The 19,661-nt window shown below is 41.9% G+C and overlaps 1 protein-coding gene across 2 annotated transcripts in view; it reads right to left on the reverse strand.

Annotated features, from left to right (window-relative positions):
* Positions 1–10,159, reverse strand: part of Asxl2 (ASXL transcriptional regulator 2) — a 68,214-nt gene extending 58,055 nt beyond the window's left edge. The window contains exon 1 of one of the 2 annotated variants that reach the window (XM_051181734.1): positions 9,841–10,159. In XM_051181734.1, coding sequence (XP_051037691.1) covers positions 9,841–9,897 — 57 coding nt within the window. In that variant the 5' untranslated portion in view covers positions 9,898–10,159. The remainder of the gene's footprint in view (positions 1–9,840) is intronic. The other variant, XM_051181735.1, reaches the window with a different exon arrangement.
* Positions 10,160–19,661: the final 9,502 nt, after the last annotated feature.

Here is a 19,661-nt window from a genome sequence, read left to right on the forward strand (position 1 = left end):
CAATGACAATATATACAGGTGCTAAGTAAAAGAGTGATTCTAAACATACAAGAAGTAGGTATACTCTATTCCCTAGAGCAATGTCTGGACAAAGTGAGACAGCTTAAAAAGGTGAGGTATTTCACACCTATGACCATAGCTGAGGCTATGAGGCATAGGTTATGAGTTTGAGGCCGGAAGCTCAACGGGAATATGAGGTAAGCCTGGACTAGTGTGAGAGACCCAATCTCAAAAGAACCAAACAAACAGGGAGCGGCCCCTATGACCAACCCCTTCCTGGGAATCTCTGGCAGTAAATAGCTGCTAGAGAAGGAATGGAGTATTTTCTTCCATGGCTACACTGGGAAGATACCCACAATCCTGTAAATAACTCGTCATCCCCATACCTGTAAGCAACCCAAAGGAAAGTTCAATGGGCCACCAAACTGTTAACAAAGAAAGTAGAAGGAGGGAAGAGGAGGGTGACCAGCAGGTATAGGAAGAGACAAGAAGGGATAAAATCATTTTTAAAAGTCTATCATGTGTATGTATGAAAGTGTTGTAATATAATCCATTACTATGTATGATACATTAATTAAAAACATCAGTAATAAGTAAGCCAGGCATGGTGACTAACAACTAAAATCTCAGCACTCAGGGCCAGCCTGGCCTACATAGCAAGTTCCAGGCCAGTTAAGGCTATATATTAAAAGATTCTACCTCATCAAATAAACACAAACAAATAACTGTAATAAAGAAATGGTACAATTTCATTGTGTGAAAGAACTGTACTAAACCTCCTTACACTTCAGGAGACCCAACAGAATTTGAGAAAAAGGTTTAGCTGGAGAACTTTATGTGTAATACATAATGGGTAGGAGAAATGTAAAATGAAAACAACATGAAGGCCAAGGAAAGGCCAGCCTGATCTACAAAGTGAGTTCCAGGATAGGCTCCAAAGCTAGAGAGAAACCCTGTCTCGAAAAACCAAACATACATACATACATACATACATACATACATACATACATACATACATACATAAAGACCAGGCTGTGAGAATATGAATTTATCTGAGCATTGTGGTCCTCATTCCAAAGTCACTGTCAAGTCTTCATTAGTACTTAACTAATACTCAACTCACAAGGGCTGCTTGCCACCTGTCCTCTTTCACAGCTCACAGCATGGCCGTTTTGATTCTATTGCTCTGTTTGTTTTTCAAATAAAGTCTCACAGTATAGCCTAGTCTGGCCTAAAATTTATTATATAACCCATACTGGCTCCCAAATCCTGGCAAATCTGCCTTTGCCCTTCTGGTGTTAACTCCATACTTACTAGAATAAAAATTATTTCTCTATTTTACCTATCTCTTTTTTTACATAGATACAATAGGGAAAACTTCATAACGTTAATTAAGTTGATGGCTCAAACTGACTGTTGGTCTAGAGACCAACCTGGAATTCATGGTAAATACTAGGCCCACCCTATTTCAAAACAAAACAAAACAAAACAAAAAAAAAAAAAAAAACTAAGAAGAAAGGGAACAGAAAGCACTAACAACATCCACAGGAACAATTTATTTGCAATTGAGTACCAATACGCAAGGTGCTGAATAATTCAAATATCAGTGAGTTAGACTCCAGATGGAAGCTTGGGGATGTGGCTCAGCTGATACATTGCTTGCGTGGCATGCAGGAAGTCCTGGATTTCATTCCCAGCAAGGCATGAGTCCCAACACATAAACCTGTCAATGTGATGTGACAGGTGATGTACTTCTGTATATATGTTTCTCTTATCGGTTGATGAATAAAACACTGTCTGGTCAATGAGGCAGGAAGATAGGTGGGACCAGGATGAGAATTCTGGAAAAGGTAGGCAGAAGGCCCCACCAGGAGAGTCACCATGTAGGCCACCAAAGGAATAACAGGTCCGGGCCTTCTCAGGTAAGCCAAGACCACGTGGAAATATATAGATTAAGTAGTAATGGGTTAATAATTAAGACAGAGCCAGCCAATAAGGAGCCCAAGCCATCAGGTAACAGTTTTATAACCAATATAGCATCCATGTGTTCATTTGGGACTACAGGGCAGCGGGACTAGCTGGGATAAAGAATCTCTCATTACAGTGGCATCCACCTGTAATCTCAGCATTCAGGAAGATCAGGAGTTCAAGGTCATCCTCAGACATACAGCAAGTTTGAAGACAGCCTGGGCTACATCAGATCCTGTTCTAAAATCTAAATAAATAAAATCACTTAATAATATTCCCCTTCCTCCTTCTTTCCCCAGCTCCCCAAAGGGTCTCAAGCCCAGACTGGCCTCAAATTCATTATGAAGCAGAAAATAACTTTGAACCCTTGATTCTCCTATCTCCACCTTTTAAGCCCATACAAGAGTAAAGCCCATAACTGAGTTTAAGCTATGAAACTATTCAGTGCTGGGAATAGAACCAATTCATTCATGTTAGGCAGGCAGTCTTCAGACTGAACTACATTCCCAACCCACAATTTATAATCTCTTAAAGGTCTGAACAATATTTCTAAAGATTCCCAAAACCAAGAAAGAAGAAAAGACTGATGTAGTTGGCAGTTTTTTTCTCTGTCATGACAATTTCCAATGGACTGGTTTCTCTTATCTTCCACCAGATGGGACCCCACAGACACTTATGAAATAACACTCTGAGGCTCAATATTACTTATAATTGTTTGGCCAATGGCTCAGACATATTACTGGCTAGCTCTGTCTTATAAATTGATCCATTTCTATTAATCTATGTATTGTTACGAGGCTGCAGCTTACCAGTACTGCTCCAGCATGTTCCTCCTTCAATGGCTACATGACTTTGCCTTCCTTCTCTTTCTCTCTACAACTTTGTTTGGATTTCCTGCCCAGCTATATTCTGCCTGGCCACTGGCTGAAACAGCTTTATTCATCAACCAATAAGAGCAATGCATATTCACAGCATACAGAAGGACATCCCATATGAGACCAATCAACTTGATTACATTAACTTTTAAATATATATGTGCAGGGGGGGGGGGAGAGATGGCTCAGCAGTTAAGAGCACTTCCTGCTCATGTCAGATGGTTCACAAACACCTGTAACTCCAGTTCCAAGAGGTCAAATGCCCTTTTCTGGCCTCTGTGTGCATCTGCACACAAACATGGCATACACTCATACAGACACACACATAAATAAAAGTCTTTACACACACATACACACACATGCATATATATCCGTATGCACAAGACAGGGGCCAATAAGATGGGTCAGTGTAGATAAAATGCCTTTGCCAAATAAGCCTGACAACCTGAGTTTAATCTACAAAACCCATGGAACCCATAGGAGAGGACCAACTCACAAAATTGTCCTCTGAACTTCATTTTGTATACACTTCAAACACAAATTAAAAATCTGTATAGAAATCTCCACCAATCTGTTCAAAAGACAAAACAGGAAAATAGATCTGTAATATAAGAAATTACATATAATACACATGTAATACATATATTATATGTTTTATATAATCATATATAACCACTCAGAAATTGACATGAAGGAAATCCCAACACTGGGGAGATAGATATCTTTAAAAAAAAAAAAACAGACAGACAGGAAATAGAGAATGGAAAGAGAGCTCAGTGGTTAAGAATATTTATTCTTCCAGAACCCAAGTTTGGATCCCAGCACCCATGCCAGGCTGCTCTAACTACAGCTTCGGGTACCTAACACCCTCTTCTAGACTCTGCAAGTACCTGCACATACATGGCACACACAAGACAGACAAACACATACATATAAATAAAAACTAAATTTTAAAGATCAGGAAATAAGATAGAAAAAAGACAGAAAATAAGATCTGAATAGCCCAGTTTACTGACAAAAAATAAAATAGCCAGGCATGTTGGAGTATATCTGCAATCCCAACTACTCAGGAGACTGATGCAGGTAAGTTAAAGTACAGACTAAGCAACTTAGTGAGATTGTCTCAAAACTTAAAATGAGGGTCAGGAGCATGACACTATGGACGTAGCACCTGACTAGCAAGCATAAGGCCCTTAGTTCAACCCCCAATACTGGAGGTGGGGTTATTACATTATATATATTAATATATATTACAATAGCCAATAAACATGGGAAATTACTTTAGCTCTGCATCATGCAATAATAGCCACTAGACAGACACATTCTAACACCACCACTCAGTAAGGTAGGGCCTAGTTTTAAAAAGTATGTCTTATGCCAGGAGGGGTGGCACATGCCTTTGACCCCAGCACTCAGAAGGCACAGGCAGACAGATTTTAGTTCAAGTTCAAAGCCAGCCTGGTCTACAGAGCAAGTTCCAGGACAGCCAGTGTTATGCAGGGGGTGGGAGGGAGAGGAGGGGAGGGAAGACACCTTTGAGGTATACAGAACAGGTTCCAAGACAGCCAAACTACACAAAGAAATCCTGCCTTGAAAAAAAGCAAGGTAGGTCCTTGGGGATAGGGCACATATAATACCTTGTCCTTGTTTGTTTCTTTGTGTCTGTGTACTACCTTGCTAGCATTTGCACATTCTCCCCAACCTACCACAAGACTTGGTCTCAAAAAAAAAAAAAAAAAAACAGGAAGGTGTCAGCTACTTAGTTATTGGCATGAGAAGACACCCATGATATTCATAAAGCAAATTATAGAACTTTATGTAATACACACCTCCACCTGCTTGTATATTTAGTAAAAGGTCAATCAATACTAACTTAAGTAGCGTTTTAAAAAACAATTATTTTACTTTCTATATATAAGTGTTTTGCCTGCATGTATGTGTACTACTTCCTGTATGCTTGATGCAGAAGGATTATCAGGAAGCATTGAATCCCCTAGAACTGGAGTTATAGATGGTTGTAAGCCACCATATGGATGCTGGGAACTAAACCTGCAAGAGAAACTAGTGCTCTTACACTGAGCCATTTCTCCAGCTCCAAACTAAGCATTTTTAGTAATTTAGTATGCACACTTTCAAGCAGACTAGATGTATGAATTTTAACTACTTCTATTCTTGTTTTCTCAATAATGGGTTTATATAAATTTTATAGAATTTGGTTTGTTTTATTTCTGAGGAAGCTTCATGTACCCAGGCTGTCCTCAAACTTTTCTGATTGTGCTGTGTGTTTGAATTTTAGACATGAGAACCATGTAGACTTCATATTTGATTTAAAAAAATGCGAGACTAAGTCATATTAAAAAAGTTTTTAAATTTACTACATTCAATAACCTGGGACAAAACTAAAAACATAATGAATCACACTGCACCAAAATAAGAACATATACAATATCAGAAACTTTAAAATGAACTCCACCATGTGAAGAAAATGTGAAAGTAGAAGGGTAGTCAAAATTCTTTTGCAAAATAACATAGGCAGGTTTTTGTATTGATCATTTTGTGTGATTTTTCAAGATAAGGCTTTACTGTGTAGCCTTAGCTGTCCTGGAACTCCCTCTGTAGACCAAGCTGGAGTCTAACTCACAGAGATCCACCTGTATCTGCCTCCCAGGTGCTAGGATAAAAGCTTTGCTTCACCACCATCTGGCTATGCATTAATCAGTTTCTTTCTTTTTTTTTAATTTAGTTTTATTTTTAATGTGCATTGGTGTTTTTGCAATGGGTGTCATGTGCCCTAGAACTGTAGTACAGACAGTCATAGGGTGGGGCAGGCAGTGGTGGCACCCAACTTTAATCCCAGCACTTGGGAGACAGAGGCAGGTGGATCTCTGCAAGTTACAGGACAGCCTGGTAAGCCACAGAGAAACTCTGTCTCAAAAACAAAACAAAACAAAACAAAAAGACAGCTGTGAGCTGCCATGTGGGTATTGGGCATTGAACCCAGGTCCTCTGCAAAAGCAGTCAATACTCTTAACCACTGAGCCATCTGTACTGATCAATTTCTAGTCACATTTTCACCTCCTGCCACATAGTTTCTTTTTATTTTCTTTAGGAAGGGATAGACAAGGTCTCACTGTGTAACCCAGGTTGGCCTCTAACTTTGAGACCCACTATTTGAGCTTAAAATAAAAATTTTAGGTATGTGCTACAAAATTCCTAGCTCTACACTATATTTACATTAACAAAATCCAGGTATGGGGATTACACCTATTAATCTCAGAACTTGGAAAGTGGAGATAGGATGATCAGTAATTCTAGGTTACTTGGAATTTGAAGTTACCTGGGCTACATAAGATCTTGTATTAAAACAAAAACAGATGGATGAAAAAGTAGTGGCCCATGTCTTTAACCCAGCACCTGGGAGGCAGAGGCAAGAGTATCTCTGTGAGTTCAAAGCCAGTCTAGTCTACAGAGTAAGTTCCAGGACAGCCAGGATATACAGAGAAACCCTGTCTCAAAAAAACAAAGCAAGGGAGGCTAAAGAGATGGCTCAGTGCTTAAGAGCACTGGCTGCTTTTCCAGAGGACCCAGGTTCAATTCCCAGCACCCACATGACAGCTCACAGCTGTCTGTAACTCCTGTTCCAGGGGATCTGACATCCTCATGCAGGCAAAACACCAATGCACATAAATTTTTAAAAAAGAAAGAAAAGCCAATAGACAGCTCTGCAAATCTGAGATGATTTTCTTCATAATCTAGGAGATACAGCAGTAGTTCCTTTCATAGAAAAGGCTATTTTTTTTTTTTTTTAAACTAACTTTTGGGGGTTGGGGGTGGGAATAGGCCTGGCTACCTGCCCAGGTTGGCCTTGTTAAGAAGACCTCAAGTTACGTCTACCTGTGCACCCATGATGCTGGATAACAACCCTGCCCCAACATGGCCCGCTAGAAATTCTTAACTTAAATATCCAAAACAGATTTTTATTTTCTTTTTTATCTTCAACAAGGTAGGAGGTATGTGGGCTTTCAGGACAGAAATATTAAAAAAAGGACAGAGAACTGGGGAAATGGTTCAATGGTCAAAGCAATTACAACACAAGCAACAAGGCCCAGAGAGTTCAGATCTTAGAACATACAGAAAATAAATCAGGTCACGGGGGCTACAAAGATAATTCAGTGGATAAAGGCACTCTTCCAGTAGACCAAGATTCCATTCCCACCACTCACATGGTAGCTCACAACCATCTGTAACTGCAATTCCAGGGGATCAGACACCCTCTACTAAGCCCAAATACGCATGTAGTACAGATATGCAGACAAAATACACATACACATAGTTTTTAAAAACCTCCAGTCCAAGTGTGAATGGCGGCTCCATATTATAATACTAGTGCTTAGAAAATAAAGATGGGGAAGCCCTGGACAAGCTGACCAGCTACACATGTAGACCAACTGGTAAGCTTCTAGTTTATTGAGAGACCTTGCCTCAGTAAATAAAATGGAGAGAAACTGAGAAAAGCACCTGGTATCAGTCACTGGCCTCCACAAGCACATCCAGACACACACATAAATAAACACCCCTCCCCCCAAAAAGAAGCAGAAAAGTAAAATAAATGGGGAGGAGATATGTAAATGTGCCTTTGTGTACAAGTGCTCTTGCACACTGAACCATCTCAGCCTACCTTCTGTCTTTTAAACAATATTTCTCACATAGATATCTGGGGCACAGAATAAGCACATGTTCTAATTTATTATTTCAAGAAATTAAACAGATGCAAAATTATGCTTCCTAGTTTTCACAATCTCCGAATCATTAAACTACTTAACCCAGAAAGATCATAATTCACAAGGCTCTGTAGAGATTTAATCAGATATGGTAGTTTGTGCCTATAATCTCAGCCCTGGAAGGATGAGGCAAGAGATCACCTCAAGTTTAAGGCCTAGATTATACAATGGGCTAAAAAAAGGCAAGGATACAGAAAGAGTCCATCTCAAAAAAAGAAAATGATATACTGAGATGCCTGTAAACTTACCACTTCCAATGCTAAGACTTGTTGCCTAGGCTACAAAGTGAAACCTGGTCTCAAAAAGCTAAAGCCTAACAAATAAGTAAAATTAATTCACAATTAATTTTGAGATTTGCATACTCATACTAAAATAGCACCTTCTCTTTTATTAACAGGAAGCAGTCTTGAGGTGCCCCTGAAGTAGAAAGTAGAACTTCTGTAGAAGAAAAACTCCTTCCCACTACAAAAATTATTTCTATAGTTGTCTTTTATTAGAGGAGCCTACAAGTACAGTCACAAAGACAGATTCTAAGCGAGCTGGGTATAGCTCAACTGGAAGATCATTTGCCTAGGTCTATCCTCAGCATCCCACAGAAGTGGGCATGGTGGTGCAAGCCTATAACTCCAGCATTTAAGGGGCAAAGGGAAAAGGATTGCTGCATTTGAGTCAGTCATTTATGTGAGATCCTATCCCCAAAAATAAGTAAATAAATGTACATAGGGAAAACATTCAACAAAACAAATGCACATAGTTTACAAAACAAAATACAGATTGAGTAAATAATATGACTCAGATTTGGGGAAAAAAGTAAGACTAGGCAATAAAAGAGTGAACTGAGTTTTTATTTTCTTCTTCATACTTTTTCTAAATTTCTCCACGATGAACATTACTTTTGAATTCTGAAAGTCTCAAAAAAAAAAAAAAGGAGCAAGGCAATGATGGTGCAGGCCTTTAATATCAGTACTTGAGAGGCAGAGTCGGGGAACTCAAGAGTTCGAGGCCAGCCTGATCTATTTTTTAGAGGTAACAGTAATCTACAGTGAGTTCAAGAACTGCCAGGACTACACAGAGAAAATGTCTCGGGAAACAAATTAATAAATGAACCAGGAGCAGAAAGATTACTCAGTAAATAAAAGTGCAGACCACCAAGCCTAAAGACCTGAATTTGATCCTCTGTGCTCCTTGACCATCAGCACACGCCCCACCCCTAATACATACATACACACACTCTTATAACCTATAAGGGTTCGTTTATTAGGACCCAATATATTGTCCATTTATAAGAGGTTGAAATGCTAATGTTTAATGTCCTGTTATTTTTCTGTTACACTCTCAATGATAGAATTTCAATTTCTCCTTAAAGTTCCATTTCTTCACAAATACACATTTATAAACTTTTTTTTTTCAAAACAAGACTTCTCACTAACATTCATTCTTAAATGACTTCTAAAGTCCCGTATAACAAAACTGCGCGCTGGACGAAGAAGGGGGGTGACCACAAACCACAATTTCGTCGGTCCACCTTCGCTTTGGCTAAAGAAAAGTGAAGGCCGGGTAAACTACACGTCCCACCATGCATTGCTGCCTTATTCAGAGTAGGTCTCTACGGAAACAGAAAAAAAAATTCTCCAAGTCCCACCTGTTACTTCGTTTCTAAACACCTCCTGCACTTTCAGCTCGGACCGCAAACACAAAAGCCTCGTGACCTCCGGTTGGCTCCCAGAGCCAGATAAGCAGGGGGGGCACGGGTCTGGTGGCACGACTGCCTCGGCTAGGGAACGCCACCGAGCTCCAGCGCTCCCCTCTCCTTTCCGGGGCTGGATGTACGCACAAGCCTCCTCCTGTCTGCATCCAATCGGGGCTCTCCAAGGCGCACAAGGGAGAAGAACCGGTTACTGGGCAAGCACAACACACGGTGCCGAAACAAGAGCCAGCAGTGTGGGGGCGACAGCGACGTGACCCCCAACAGGCAACCTCGGAGCACCGAGGGGTCCAGGCTCAGCCCCCGGGAGAAGCGGCAGCCGCGCGATCAACCCCTCGCGCCGGCGCCTCGGTCTCCTTACGGCTCGACAACGCGACCCTAACCGCCGCCCTCTGCGCGCGCTTTCGTGCCCCTTGAGCCCGGTCGCGGGGCCAAGCGATCTCCCTTCTGCGACTAGCAGCCGGCGAGAAAAACGAACTCCGGCCGGTTCCCCTCTGCTCTCCCCTCTTACCGTTTTGGCGGCCTCCGCCCAGGTCCTGCCCTTCTTCCTACGGCCCTTTTCCCTCATGTCGGGTCTTGAACTGACTGGGAGGCTTCCGTGCCCCGGCTCCGGCTGCCTTCCCTTGCCTGCTGCGCCCTGCACTGCTTTTCCCGCGGTGCCGGGAAAGGTGGGAGAAAGGGGAAGTCGGAGCGGAGAAGCAACTCAGCGAAGAAGCGGCCGCGGAGGCGCGCAGTGAGGGGGGGGGGTCTACGGGGCGGCCGGTCCTGCTGCTGTTGCCACTGCTAACGCCGCTGCCATATTGGGTTCTTACTGTACAGGCAGCCGCTGTGATCATGTGATCGCTCCCGCGCGGCCGTCACTACTGTACGCAGCCGGCCGCGCGAACGAGCGCGCACTGGGCGCGCGCCCCCACGGCCTCAGCGCGAGAGCCGGCTGTCTGGAGCGCTTCGCCACGCCCCTGGGCTTCCGGTCTCCGGCCCGGCTCGGGCGCATGCGCGTGACGCAGGGCCGCCTAGAGTCAGTGGGGCGGATGCCTGGCGGCCACACCCACCGCAAAGATCTGCGGCGGAAACGGCATCTGCTCCTTCCGGGAAAGGCTGATTGATCGGTTGTGGACTGCATGAGTGCGAGGGGCGACTCTGGAGACTTTAAAGAGCCCGACGCTCGCCCAAGGAAGCTTGCCAAGTACCATTCCAATAAACTTCATGTTTTATTTTATTGTGGTACAGGCTCATGTACGGAAGGCCGACCTTAAACTCCGGATCCTCTGTTTCCCCATGACTGGTAGTTAAGTGCCATTTAAGTTCATTTTTGCAAAGCTTATCTTTTTAAAGATGTACAGCAAGCAGTTCTCATCTATTAATCTCATTTTAATAGATGAGATAGGTTAGATTTGTTTACCACACTCACGTATAGAATGTGAAGAACCCAAAACCAGGTTGTTCGCTCACAAGCCTTGCCTCTCAAACTTAGTGACTTTTCCAGGCCACTAGAAACCGCATTTACGTTTTCCATGTGATTAGTCTCAGCAAAGAAATGTCTTTTACCTCAGGGAACTCAGCCTGTGGCACGGTACCTGTATGTATCAAGCATCCGTTAAATATTTGTTGAATGATTCAGCTATGACTGGTCAAGAAGTATTCATCATTCATAATGTCAGTAACACCCTCCTGAAAAATGCAGAACATGGCATTTTACTTCAGGGTTTCTGTTGTTGGCTGGTTGGTTGGTTGATTAATTTTGTTTTTTGTTTTGTTTGCTCCCTCCCAAGTGCTGGGATTAAAGGTGTGTGCCAGCATTGGCTGAGAGTATTTGTTGTTACAACATAGAATGAATGTATAGGGGCTAGAAATACACCTCAATGCAAAAATCCCTGCCTCCCATGGATACTGGGTATTGAACATGAGGCCTAGCACGAAGTTTGTACTACTCAACTATACTTCATTTTGTTGTTTTTACTTTGAAACAGAGTCTCCCAAAATTATCCAGATTGTTCTTCAATTCATTCTGTAGCTTAGGCAGGTTTTGAACTTGCCATCCTCATGGCTCAGCCTATAGAGAACCTGGGGTTATAGGCTTTTATCATGAAAGCATACCTCTAGAGGTAAACCTATTGTCTAGCATTAAGAGATCCCCACATGGGTTTCAGCAGTTCACAGGACATCTTTTTCTTATTGGCAGTATTTTCTGTGTCAAAAGCTGTCCTGGTATAACCCTACCATCCTACCACTGAGAAGATTGAAACCTTAGGGTACCCATAAGATCTGCTGTGGAGCAAGTTACAGACTGAATTCCAGGACAGCTAGGGCTGTTGGACTGTTACACAGAGAAACCCTTTCTCAAGAAACAAAAAAATCAACAATAAAATGTGTGTGTGTGTGTGTGTGTGTGTGTGTGGTAAATGTGGATTCCTCTTTTTGAAACAGGGTCTCTCTTTGTAGCCCAAGCTGTGGTGGAACTTTGTATGTAGACTTAAGACTGACCGGGAACTCACAGAGACCACCTGTGGATTTTTTGAGAAAAAGATCGATAACCTTTCCTTGATTTTAAATTTATTTTTATTTACTTATGCTAGGGACCGAATCCAGGACTTCAACATGTAGCCAAGTACTCAACCAGTGAGCTTACATCCTTATCTCTCAGTTCAAATGGACTATATTAACCAGAAAGAAAAAACAAAAATTAACAAAAAACATGTCAGTTTGAGAGACCATCAGCTGCTGATCACAGGATTCTGGCAATTGATGTTGGTATATATATTTTTCAGCAATTCCTTTAATAACTCATGGGGCTATATACATAAGATTTATGATACATGCTGCCTCAGTACAAAGCCTGTGTCTTTAGTCAATTCAAGCCGAAACAAGAAGATTGCTAAGAGCTTGATGCCCTAAACATAGTCTTGACCAATGTGCCATCCCTAACATGATTGCCTAAAGGCAGGTCATGACTAAGAGCAGACTATAAATTGGTCCTGCTCAGAGTCCATGTCTCCAATCTTATGTAGAGCAATAGCAATGGGATTGTGTGACAGACATTTCCTGGGAAAACAGAGACACAACACACTCATCTACTCACCCTGGAAAGAAAGCCCACAACAGACTTTGATGGCCAATGAGTCTTGTATTGGGATCACTAACAAGAGCGTGGGTTACTTACAAGGAGTAGTGATGACTGACAAAATCAGCTGTATCAACAGAAAGCCCAGCCCACCATGGATGCCAGCTCAAGATCTCTCTTTAGGTGGTTTTTCCCAATCAGAATTGTGTTTATTTTTGAGACAGGGTTTCTCTATGTAACCCTGGCTGTTCTGGAACTTGTTCATTTAAGTTATAAGAGCTAGTTGATAAAAGGCTTAAGCTAAAGTCAAGCTTTCATAATTGGTACGTCTCTGTGTTATTTGTGAGCCTAAAGAAAAATTGGTCTACAATTTGTGGACCCTGCTGGCCTCAAATTCACAGTGATCCTCCTATCTCTGCCTCCCAAGTGAGGAATTAAAAATGTTCTCCACACAGAATCTAACCCCAGCAACTGTTTACTGCCATTTATAACATCTTGAGGGACCCTCATGTATCTTCCAAGTTTTTTGTTCTCTGGACATGTAACCTTCTGTTACTATCTGGGGTTCCTGAGCCTCCTTCTCCTTCAGGGAGCAAATGTTTCAATTTGGAGGGAATAGTGCAATTAAAAAGAATAAGCCCTTCAGCAAGTAGCTACATAGGCGAAACTAGATGGTCTGGGCCAGAATTTCCATCTGAGTTGTATTACACATGTGGGAACTTGAACATACACATCAATGAGTGTGAGCTATTCTACCTTAGCTCTTGTCTTCAAAAAAAGGCAGAATCCCCATTTTTTTCCACTTCTGTGGAAATTACCACTTCTCTACTAAATACAACAGATTTAGCTAAGTACAATAAGATTTAGCTTTGCTCTATGGCCATCAGGAGCATAGAGCAAAGGAGAAGACAGATAATGTATTGAATTACAACCTTGACATTCTCCAGAGCCACAAATGAGAAGCTGAGGCAGGAGGATTATGAGTTCTAGATAGCCTGGGATACATAACAAGTTCTAGAGTAATTTTCAACTATGAATTAAATACTGGAAACTGGAAGGGAACAGGTACATGTTTGTGTATTGTTATTATATTTGCATTGTTTTTATCTATATATTTTATTTATTCTACGTGTGTATGTGCATGCATGCAATGGCACACATGTGGAGGTCAGATGACATCTTTTAGGAGTTAATTTTGTCCTTTCATCCTGTGGGTCCCAGAGATCAAATTCAGGTTATCAGTCTTAGCAACAAGTGTATTTTGTTTTTTGTTTTTGTGGTGACGGTTGTTTTTGGCTTTTGAGACATGGTCTCACTACCACAGATGCATTTTTTTGTTGATTGACTATAAGGATGACCTAGACACAAGAGCATGGAGAGAAAATTAGCACTATGACTTCAGCTGGACTGAACTACAAGTGGCTAGATGCTGTGGGCCTGGAGGATACAGGAAGGAAGGCAGAGAACTGGAGGCCAGCCAGAAGTATCTGGGAACAGCCCAGCTGTGTGACTCTTTAGTTAGCATAGGCTTTGTCCAGCCAGATGTCCTCAGAATCTCCTTGTTTCTTTCCCCCCTGATGAATTTCACTACTCATTCTGAAGTTGTCTTAAATGTTCTTCATAATCACACATATTCATCAGAGGCCAAATACATTTTTCATACTTCTTTATTTTGTGGTATTGGGGATTGATTGGAGGGCCTTGCCCCTACTAGGTAAGTGCTCTATACTGAAATATATCTCTGCCCCTCAAATCATATTTATTTTTATTTTTCCTTGGTGTGTGTTTGGGGGGGGGGTGAGACAGGATTTTTCTGTGTAGATTTTGAGCCTGTTCTGGAACTAGCTCTGTAGACCAGACTGGCCTCAAACTCACAGAGATCTGCTTGCCTCTGCCTCCTGAGTGCTGGTATTAAAGAAGTGTGCCACCAGCACCTGGCTCAATGTTATCTCTTAAAAGATGGACTGACAAGACTGGGGATTTAGCTCACTGGTAGTGCACTTGCCTAACAAGCACAAAGCCCTGGGTTTGGTCCTCAGCTCAGAAAAAAATAACAAAAAAGACCCCCCCCAAAAAAAACCAAAAAACAAAACAAAAAACACCAAAGTAACTAAAAAGATAGACAGATGGACTGACTTATTCATTGAATATTCATTTTTTATGTCAGACATGATGGTTCATGCTTACAGTCCTAATACTCAGGGAGACAGAGGCAGGAGGATTGCTATGAGTTCCGTGCCAACCTGTCCTACTCAGTGAGTTTCTGAACAGTGTGGACTATATAACTAGACCTGTCTGCAAACAAATAAAACCACAAAAATGTATTTTTAATAAGACATGGTGATGCATGCCTCAAGTCCTAGTGACTCAGGAGAATGGCTTGAGTCCAGAATTGCAAGGCCCTGTTTCAAGGAATAAAACAAAACCAAACACGGTGGCACACAACTTGAATGTTCAACATTAATAAGGTTTCAGGAGAATTAAAAGTTCAAAAAATCAGAAAGAGGAGAGAGGGAAGGAACAAAAAAAAAAAAAAAAAAAAAAAAAAAAAAAAGAAGGGAATGGATTAGAGAGCTAACTAAGTAGTTAAGAGTACTTGCTGTTCTTCCAGAGGACCTGAGTTCAATTCCCAATACCCAGATCAGGTGGTTCACAACTGCACAATTTTAACTCTAGCTCCAGATGATACAATTCCCTCTTCTGGTCTTTAGGGGTACCTGCATTTATGTGTGTATAACTACACAGAGACATATGATTATATCTATAGTGTGTGTGTGTATGTGTATTCTCTCTATGTAGCACAGGCTGTCCTGGAACTTACTACTTAACTATGTAGACCAGACTGGCCTCAAGCTCACAGATATCTGCCTGCCTCTGCCTCTTGAGTGCTGGGATCATCAGTGTGCACCACCAGGTTAAAATAATTTTTAAAAATAATTTTTAAAAGAAAACAGAAGTCAAACAGTGGTGATCCATGCAGGGCTACACAGTGAAACCCTGTATCAAGAAACATATATATATATATATATAGAGAGAGAGAGAGAGAGAGAAAGAGAGAGAGAGAGGAGAGAGTGCTTACTGGCTATTTTGTGAAAAACTATGATTTAAATGTTAAGAATTCAGAAATAAGCCAGATGCACAAGATCTTGTAGTCATTAAGATTTATTCGAATGAGAAATTTATTCGAATGAGAAATTAATAGAAAAGGAAATATGAGAACTGGTGTTGAAGAACTACATGCTTGGATGCAGTAGAGTTGGGAGGTAAAGGCCAGCCTGGGCCACATACCAAGTATGGATGAGACCTGACTCAGCCACATGAGGCCTTTCCTTAAAAAAAAAAAAAAAAACAAAGGCTGGAGACATAGCTGGGCACTAAGGGCACTGGCTGTTTTTCAAAAGAACCTAGTTCAATTCCTAGCACCCACATGACAACCAACAACTATCTGCAACTTCAGTTTCAGGGGTTCTGATGCCCTCTACAAACCTATCTGGACATCCACATGCATGTGGAGCACACACACACACACACACACACACACACACACACACACATACACACGCGTGCGCACACACACGCACACACAGCTTTTTAAAAATATCTAAGAAACAAACTTAAAATCCCACTAATTAATATGCTAGAGTGTGACTAGCTGGAACATGAATAAATCACAAAGAAATCTACTCAGAATTTGACATTAGGTTTAGGCAGAAGACAGAGAAGGCAAGGAACTAGGATTGTAAAGAGCAAGGCTAGCCGCTATCCATGAGAGCATTGCAGCAGTTCTCAACCTGTGGGCCGAAATCCCTTTGACAAACCTCTATCTCCAAAAAATTTACATTATGATTCATAACAGTAGCACAATTACAGTTATGAAGTAGCAATGAAAACAATTTTATGGTTGAGGGTCATCACAACATGAGGAACTATATTAAAGGGTTTCAGCGTTAAGAATATGATAACCACTGGGCTAGAGGGAAGGGGAATTACAGAGGCCCTGCAGCAGAGCAGAGTCTCTTTGTCCATGGAACAGAAAGAAACTTTTAGAAGAGAGTCAAGAGGTGGAGGGCCAGGCATCGGTGGCACACGCTTTTAGTTCCAGCACCCGGGAGGCAGAGGCTGATGGATCTCTGTGAGTTCGAGGCCAGCCTGGTCTACAGAGCTAGTTCTAGGACAGGCTCCAAAGCAACACAGAGAAACCCTGTCTCAAAAACAAAAACAAAAAAACACTCTTTTACAAAGGGGAAAGGAAAACAAAATGCTCTGCAAAAACAAAACAAAACAAAACAAACAAAAAAAAAAAACAAAAACAAAAAGAGTGGGTGGGAGGGAAGAGTTGAGAGAAGGGAGGTGACCTGAGGAAGTGGAGACTATGGGTTTTGCAGAGAACAGAGAATGTATGTCACAGTTGTCTTAGAGAATAGGAGAAAACATACTGGGAGAGCATAACAAGGTTGCTTGGCAGCATAGAGAGCCACCCTAAGCTGTGTGGTCATGAGTTTAAACTAGAACTGGCTGGCATAGTAGATGCCATTCCAAGGGTAAATAAAATGAATGGATGTTTTTGATGTGGATACCAAGAAATTAACTACCTATCATAAGAGACAGAATATATTGGAATAAGGAAAATTAAGCCAATTTGTTTACTTTTGCTATAGTTGGTAACCTAGAGGAGAGAGAAATAGTGTACTGTGTGGGACTGGAGGCCTGGCTCAACAAGTGCAAGTACTTGCCACCATGCTGACCTGAGTTCCATCCTAGAATCAACAGTGGGAGGACAGAACTGACTCCTGTAAATTGTTCTCTGGTCAATGCATGCTGTGGCATGTGTGCATAGACAGACAGACAGACACACACACACACACACACACACACACACACACACACTTAGACATTAAAAATCATTCACACAAAAAAATCCTTTACGGGGGCTGGAGAGATGGCTCAGAGGTTAAGAGCTCTTTCAAAGGTCCTCAGTTCAATTCCCAGCAACCACATGGTGGCTCACACCATCTGTAATGAGATCTGGTGCCCTCTTCTGGTGTGCAGCTATACACATAATAAATAATAAACCTTTTTTAAAAATCCTTTACTAATACACCATGTCTTCTAATCTTTAAGATTGCAGGTTTTGGGGTTTGTTGTTGTTGTTGCTGCTGCTGCTGCTGTTGCTTGCTTGTTTTAGATAGAGTCTCATATAATCCAGGATAGCCTTGAATTCTATTTGTAGCAAAGGATGACCTTGAACTTCTTTCTGCCTCCACCTCCTGAGAGTTGGGATTATAAGACTGTACCACTGTGCCCAGTGTTATGCAGTGCTAGGGATCAAATCTAGGCTTTATGCATGCTAGGCAAGCAGTGTGGCAGCTGAGTCGCCCTAGACCCTTAAGGTTTTCATTTAAAGTGCATTTATTACATTTGGTTATTTTTAAGCTGAGTGTCTTTGCACACCTAATGCAAAATGCTGAGTTTTGCTCCTGAGAAAATGGAAGTAAATCTAGTCAGTCTCCGGTATAACCACTTCACTTCCTTGTATTCCAAATTCAGGAACTTGGCTTATCTTCGTGTATCCACAAAACTTCCTTTTTTTCCTTTTGAGACAGTTTTATCATGTAGGTCAGGATGACTCAGAATGGGCTGTGTAGCTCAGGATAGCTTCTAATTCCTCACTTTCCTGCCTTCATCTCCTGATACAGAAATTAGCCACCACACCAGGCCCTTTGTCTTTGTTTATGCACGCTGGTAGGTGTGTGTGCATGTGTGTGTTCCTGTGGAGACCAGAGGTCATTCCTCAAGTGCCATCCATGTTGTTTTTTGAAATCGAGATTCTCATTGCCCTGAAGCTTTTTGACTATACTAGCCTGGTTGGCCAGCAAACCCCAATATCTCAGCCTCTCAAGCCCTAGGATTAGAAACTCAGGAGGCAGAGGCAGTCGGATCTCTGTGAGATCAAGGCCAGCCTGGTCTACAGAGACACCCTGTCTTGAAAAAAACAAAAAGAAAGAAAGAGAAGAAGGGAGGGAGGGAAGGAGGGAAAAGTGAGAGGGAGGGAGAGAGGAAGAAAGGAAGGAAGGACTGGCCACCTCACCTAGTTTGTTGTTTATGTGAGTGCTAAGAATTGAACTCAAATTTTTATGCTTGTAAAACAGACTCTTGACTGTGCTATCTGCCTATTCCTTCATGCCTCTTTTTTTATTTGTTTGTTTATTGAGACAGGATTTCTCTGTGTAGTCCTGACTTTGTCCTGGATCTCACTCTAGACCAGGATGGCCTCGAACTCACAGAGATCCACCAGCCCTTGCCTCTTGAGTGCTGGGATTAAAGGCATGGAGGGATGTGCTACTGTCATGACTGGCCTTTTTTTTTTTTTTTTTTTTTTTTTTTTTTTTTTAATCTTTTTGAATACTTTTTGTTCTCTGGTAACCTTCCAAGATATTCTGAAATGTCAGTTCACAACATTTGGTAGCAGGGAATAAGCCTGGACCCCAAGACAGCACATCTATTGTGTGGTAATGGAGGAATTCACCCTGAGACTTCCTGTCATTTCGTCTCATTGATCTCTCTAGAAAAATATTTCTCTAAATTTTAGAAGTCCTGATAACAGGTAAACATTGATTTATGGCAGACCAAAGTGGGTGTGAGCAGAACAGCACAAACTTGACCACAAGACATGGTGTTGAAAGACCCACAGAGCGTTGGCCTTCACACTCCCACTCAGGAAAGGCAGCCCCCCCCCCCAAATCACTCACAAGAAGCAGTCTTGATGTAAAAGCATGAGGTCTTTTATATTCCAAATGCACTGGGGTCCAGTCATGTGCCACACAGGGATTGAGGACCGAGGACCTTGAGGGCAGAAGTAAGATAGCTTTTATAGGATTACAACAAAGCCCATGAATTGTAAATCAATCATCTCATAGCATCCAGAGCCCTCAGTGCAGACCAATCAATTTAAACCATCCAAGCCTGCGCTTTATAGACCAATCAGTTTCCTATAGCCCCGGAGGTTTGCATTCGGGCGGGTTCCTGGGTGGGATGACAAAGCTCACATACTCATAGATCCTGAGTGTACAACAAAGAATGTGACCTTTTGCCTAGTTGCTGCAAGGGGACCGGGTTTGGTATTTAGGGTTTTTTTTGACTTCTAGTTTTTTGTGGTCATGGGAGAGCTAGGCTGTATTTCTCCATCCTTACAGTGTAAGGGTTCAGGCATCATGCTGGCCTGCCCCTGTCACCTGGCAGAATGCACTCAGGCAGTACCCTGGTCAGCCCAG

This window comes from Phodopus roborovskii, unplaced genomic scaffold, assembly GCF_943737965.1.
Source record: "Phodopus roborovskii unplaced genomic scaffold, PHOROB, whole genome shotgun sequence".
NCBI classification, from domain to species: Eukaryota; Metazoa; Chordata; class Mammalia; order Rodentia; family Cricetidae; genus Phodopus; species Phodopus roborovskii.